Source organism: Lolium perenne, chromosome 2 (genome assembly GCF_019359855.2).
Source record: "Lolium perenne isolate Kyuss_39 chromosome 2, Kyuss_2.0, whole genome shotgun sequence".
Classification (NCBI taxonomy): Eukaryota; Viridiplantae; Streptophyta; class Magnoliopsida; order Poales; family Poaceae; genus Lolium; species Lolium perenne.
The window spans coordinates 240,819,715-240,825,841 of NC_067245.2; the positions used below are offsets into that span (position 1 = coordinate 240,819,715).

The following is a 6,127-nucleotide window of genomic DNA, read 5'->3' on the forward strand; positions in this document are numbered from 1 at the left end:
CATCGAGGTCGAAGAAGCGATCATGGCCCTTTTTCCTCGCCTTTCTCATGGCCTATAGCTTTCACTTCTTTCCCCTCTTTTACACCTCCGATCCAACACGGATATCATCATGGCTCCCTCCATCGATCGACGATCGATCCACTGGCGAGAAAACAATTCCCGGCCGATTGCATACCACACCATTCAAAAGGTTGATTAGTTCTTAATGCATAGTTTGCATCATGGAGCATGTGTACTTGTGTATAGTATACATACATATCAATACACATGTACGTATTCTACGACAGGAACAATTGTGGCCTCTCGACTGGATTTCCTATCCCCTCCATGCATGATCCTGTGTTCTCCTCTCAACGTCGGCTAGGCCTTAGAGCATCTCCACTCGTTGGCACTCCCCACGCCCAAATCCGGTGAAATCTTCGTTCGGATTGGACGAAAATTTGGCCTGGGGAGTGCCGAAGTTCCAGCCCCCCCCCCCCGGCAGGAAACCCCCAACATCGCCCATTTGACATATTTCAAACAAATTCGACATAAAATGTAACAAGTTCGGCGAACAAGAGTCAGAAAATTGCTGAAACAAAATCGGCGAAAATCAGTACAATGTTTAACAAGTGCTGAAACAAATGAAGCACACAATTTCACAAGTTTTGAAACAAATTAAGACAGACTAGTTGGCGTCGGCGTCGGCGTTGGCGTTGGCGTTGCCTCAGAGCGTCCATATGTGCTCCACCAGACCATCTCTTCTCCCATAACCTCGACGAACATCTGCCCCTCCTCTTCGTCCGAGTCCATGACCGGCGAGGCAAATGGACGAACACCTGACGGGCGTGGTCGAGGCAAGCCGAGCCGCGAACGACGAGGAGTAGGCCGTCGTCGGAAAACAGACCGGTGGAGGAGCAGCCAGATAGGCCATCGTCGAAAGACGGCGGAATATAGCCAGGTGGGGAAGGAGGGACGGCTGAATCTGGGCAACAAGCCGGCGGGGTGGTGTCGGCGGCGAGAGAGATACGAGGGGTGGGGGAGATTTTGAGCGAGGTGGCGGTGGGGGGTTCGTGTGTCGAGTCGCCGACAGATCGGGCCCTTCCCCGCTTTTCACTCGTCCGGACTCCCCGATAGAACCCGGGGAACCGGGGTTTGCGTGGGTTCGCCGGATGGATTTAGGCCCGAATCCGGATGAAATCGAGAAACCGGGGGGGGGGGGGGGGGGGGGGGACGGGGCCGAATTACGCCATCCGGATGGGAAAATCGTCGCTCGGGGGCCTCGTCGGGGAGACGAGTGGGGATACTCTTAGGGCACGCCGTTCCTCAGTCACTGAACTTGAATGGTTACAACGTAAAACCTTAAGCTGTTAAGCACTAGTATATCCTAATGGTTTTGCTATGTTTCAGTTAAGCTTAAGTTACTTAAAAAAAAGTGTTTGAGTTGCATTTTTCTGTTAAAAATGTGCAATTGTATTTTTCTGCAAAAAATGTGCAACTAGACTGAGTTGCACTTTTCCGAGGTGACTGAAACTTAAGAAAATCTCAACTTAGAAATAGACACACCATACCATAAACACTGAACACATCAAATATGTGCCAATCGGTTAGCTTTTGCATATATACCTCAGAAGCAGTTGATAGACGAAAAACACACCCGATCGACCACCGGTGTTGCACACCCAACCATTCCCCGTCAAAAAAAAAAAAAAACCATTTCAATTTCAAATTTGTACATACGGACAAAATTCATTGTGCAATTAAAGTAGAACAAGAGGAGAACATCAAAATGGCTTGATCAATCCCCTAGCAATTTGAAGTAGCCGTAGTAGGAAGTACATATCTAACGAGGATCGGAAGGAATCTTTGCAGAGATACAGCTACAAATGCAGAGACATGTACAAGTACAAATACTGTAGCCCGCGGTAGTAATTAAGTATACGTACTGTTTACACGTACTCAATCGATTTGGCCGACACGAGAGATTACAATAGAGCCTAAAGCGATCGAGCCTTTAACTACCTCCTATATGCAGCTAGCGTAGCCCAGTAGGCGTGTACTTTAGTGGCCGTTGGTTCTTTGCTAGACTAACAGCAGCGTATATGATACTGGTATCATGCAGTCGATGCAGAAAAGCTAGCGTTTGCTTTGGCCCATCGCTGCTGGGGTTTTAAAATTCAGTAGCTGATCCGCCCGGCCATTGCATTGCTTGGTGAGAATCATGGCTAAAGGAAAAGGCAGATGCATGGCTAACATGCAACAAAGGGAAGGGAAGACAGCAGTGTCGAAGAAGCTTGCAAAAAAGGCTATGCGCTGAATATATATATCTTTGAGTTGTTATCAGAGAGTGTAGCGCTGGAATTCCGCGGAGTGTTTGGTTTGGTCTCTCCCGAAATCATGGATGCACGATAACGTATATTATGCACACTTGTGGACACCACTGTACTTGGTAGTTCTGTCACATAAGAAGACTGCATATTAAGGCACATGAGGGTCCGTTCTATTAAAAAGATTTTCAAAGAAATTTTCTAGGATATTTACCCACTGAGTTTTTTTTAGAGAGATTATTTGATTCAGAGGATTGAACCATCCAAAATTTCTATAGATTTCTTTCATATAAGTACACAATTTCATAGGATTTATAGCAAGAAGTTAGACCTCTTGGGAAATTTCCTATGTGTCTATGACAAATTGACAGCTATGACATGTATAATTCTCATTACAGACCAAACATAGCTAGACTTCCTTCCGGGCTTCTTGCGCGAGGAGCACACTGATCTACTTCTCCCGGTCATCAAAGGCGGCGGCTGTGGGCAGCGAACCATGACGTACCCCTTTCTCGCGAAGGAAGGACGTCACTGGGCATCGAGGGTGTGGCGAAGAGAACGGCAATGGGAGGTCTCGGTTGCCTTCGCCGGCGCAAGTACTAGATCTAGGATGGTTCTGGGAGCGTCGCATGGGTGCTTCCCTGGAGCGGGTAATGCCCATAGCAGCATATCGGAGGTTGTGGGATGTTGTTGTCCCTGGTCCAGGTTGGAGGTCGAAGGTGCGCGTTACTCTCAGCCTGTGCGGAGTGTTGGTTGACCAAGGCTTTGCGACTACTATGGCAAGGTGATGTGGTGGCCGGTGGAGGCGGTGTGGGCCTACGCGTGGGAGATGATGCCCCCAATCCTTGGAGGTTTTGAGTTGGACGACGATACGGATGAACGTCCTACTCGGGCTGGCCGTGACGGCACACGTGGATGTCATTCCTCTCCTTGGAGGCATCATCGAGGTGTGTCACCATCTCCCTCACTCGTTTCGGAGTTGGTAGTTATCTCCAAGCGAAAGCCTAGATTCGGTGCATGACCAGCACGATGACGGCGTCCTCGACATCGTACCTCTGTTGGGAGCATCATGTTTGACATGGCTTGGAGGTCCTATGTTGCTCTCCTCCGGTGTTCGTCGTTCTCCAAGATTGAGCTTCAGCGGTGCAACGCATGTCGTCACTGGTGAACCCAAGATGGTGCCTGCCTCACGATGAATCAAATCCTGACATCGACCTACCACCTCCTTTTCGGCATTAGGGGTGGACGGTGCATCGACAAGGGAAGTTCAGTCGAAGGTGTTGTTCATCGTAGGTGACCGACGTCGGTCGAGACACGCCAATGTTTTTCGTGTAGGGCACACTCTTTTGCATTGTACTCCCTCTATTCCAAAATATAAGGCGCCTAAGATTGGTCAAAATCCAACATCCTAATAACTTTGACCAACAATTTAGGAAAAAATATTCAAACTAAAATATGAAATGAATACTTTGAGAAAATATACTTTATGCTGAGTCTATTGATATTGATTTAGTATTGTAGATGTTTATATTTTTTTGTAAAACTTGATCAAAGTTAGAAGATGTTGACTTTTGACTAACCTTAGGCGCCTTATATTTTAGGATGGGGGAGTAGTTGTTTTGTCTTGGATGGCTGTCTTTGGACTAGTCTGGTTTTGGAGTTTGTGCTATGTAGATACGGTACATCTTTGGCATATTTCTCGAAAAAAAGACAACTATCACATGTTTCAATCTCTATAAAATTTTCTGCATTTTTCGTGTGGTGACCAAACGACTTCTGCAACTATTCTTGCGTTTTTTATTCTTGTAGGATTTCACATGCATTTTTTTTTCTATATCTGTGATTTAAAATCATTTGAATCAAACATGCCATAACTTTTTGTGAAGGTAGTTGTACTTCTACATGTGTGCATACTGCATAGCTAGTAAATATTGCAAGGGTGAGTAACTGCATTACCTTTGTCAAAGCATTGCTCCTGCCAGGACCAAGCTAAGCACTTGGAAAAGCTCACAGCTAGAGAGCAAGGTCAATCTCGACGTGGGAGTACATCAAATACGTTTTCGCATTGCACATACAAATGCTATGCTATGCTATATGTACAGTACAATCATCAAATCTTGAGCTCTCTTCCCCCCACCGTCTGCTGGGCTGGGCCTTGGTGTCCCGTAGTTAAGCTTTGGAAGGGTCCCTCCCCGAAAAAAGGTCTCATTCCCTCCATAGAACTTTGACATGCCATCCTCGATCTGCTGTGCAAGTACACAGCATGACCAAAGTGCCCCCCTCATCGAGGCCTCAACTTAACCAACTCTCCCGGTACGCACACCTACCTCCACGCCATGGCTGCTCATTCGCATGCCGATACTAGGAGGGAATGTGACAGCCTGAGGTGACCTCAGTTCCCACCCGCGCGCCAGCTGCCCAGATGTTTCTCCACTCCCTCCTGCTGCAAAACATGGCCAAGAACCCACAGCAAGCTAGGTCGAAGTCGAAGGACGGCGGCGCGGCGAGAGCGAGGGACCTGTCGAAGAAGTCCCCGTGGTACCAGCGCGCGGTGGAGCTGCTGCTCCTCATCTGGAAGCAGCCCGCTGCCGCGGGGGCGCCGACGTCGAAGGCGGCGGCCGCGGCGGGCGTGTCAGCCTCTGCGACCGGGACCGGCAAGGCGGGAGCGGGGGCGGCGTCCGGGCCGGGCAGGCTGCGCAAGTCGTCGTCGCTGAACGTGGCGGCGTCGTTCACGCGCGTGTGCCTGTGCGCGCCCATCTCCTCCTACAACGAGCAGTCGCTCTACTTCCAGGCGGGCGACGCGGCCGCCCCGCGCCGGAGCTACAGCTACCCGCGCGCGTCGTCGGCGTCGGCGTCCGGGTCAGGGTTGGGCAACAACGCCAACCCGCTGGTGGCCCCGCCGCCGCGCGCCGAGCCGCTGCAGAGGGGTGGCAGCGTGGAGCGGCGGCCGGTGTTCCGGGGCAAGTCGCTGACGGACGACGTGCTGATGCGGCGGCTGGTGGTGGACGAGGTGGCCTCGCGGCGGCGGAGCCAGATGGAGGTGATCCGGCGGCGGCACGCGGCGTCGTCCAAGCGCCGGCGCCTCGGCCCCAGCCCGCTGCGGAGGATGGCCCTACCGGAGTCGTCCGAGGAGGAGGAAGGCGAGGACGAGGCGGTGGCGGTGGCGGAGACGCCACGGACGGACAGAGCATTCCTCGATGAGTTGAGTAGCGTAGCGTAGCGTGAAGCTTCCTTCCTTCCTCTCACTCACTCTCTTGTCGTTTTCGTTTTCTTCTCACTTGTGGTGTTAATCGATCGATGTCACGCATGAACAAATCTGGAGACGTTACAGGTGTTCCGGCTGCCTTGTCCTTTGCTGTGTTTGCCAGGCCCTCTTCTGATTCTGCATTTCCTTTTGCGTGCCATTCGCCCGACGCAACGGCTAGCAAGCAACGGCGGCGAGGGCGCCTCGGCTAAGCATTTAATCGGCCAATCGTGGTAAATGCGAGTACGTGTGATCGGCATCAAAGCATGAACCGACACGAACCATGCATACCGTTGGGTACTGCACACTGCAGAGGTACTATACCCGCACCCCAATTAAGCACCAATGTTCACAACAAGACAAGCCTGCCCGCCCGCCGAGGACTCACTCCAACGGATGATGTATTGCAGCCTAGCAGGAATTAAACATTACTACCAACAAAGTGGAATATCACTCTAACAGATGATGTATAGCAGGAATTACACATTATCAACAAGTGGAATATAGTAGGTTAGTTTTCGGTTTACAAAATGATGCAAAAATAGTGCACGATCACCACTTCAAACCCTTCTTCTTC

General features: G+C 50.5%; 1 protein-coding gene across 1 annotated transcript; it reads left to right on the forward strand.

The window, feature by feature from the left end:
- The first annotated feature begins 4,528 nt into the window (after positions 1–4,528).
- Positions 4,529–5,643, forward strand: LOC127335393 (uncharacterized). Its single transcript, XM_051362048.2, has one exon. It carries the CDS (start codon positions 4,729–4,731, stop codon positions 5,524–5,526), a length of 798 nt encoding a protein of 265 aa, XP_051218008.1. The 5' UTR covers positions 4,529–4,728; the 3' UTR covers positions 5,527–5,643.
- Positions 5,644–6,127: the final 484 nt, after the last annotated feature.

Coding starts and splice junctions, on each gene's coding strand:
- LOC127335393 (XM_051362048.2), top strand. CDS start 4,729: ATGTTTCTCCACTCCCTCCTGCTGCAAAACATGGCCAAGAACCCACAG.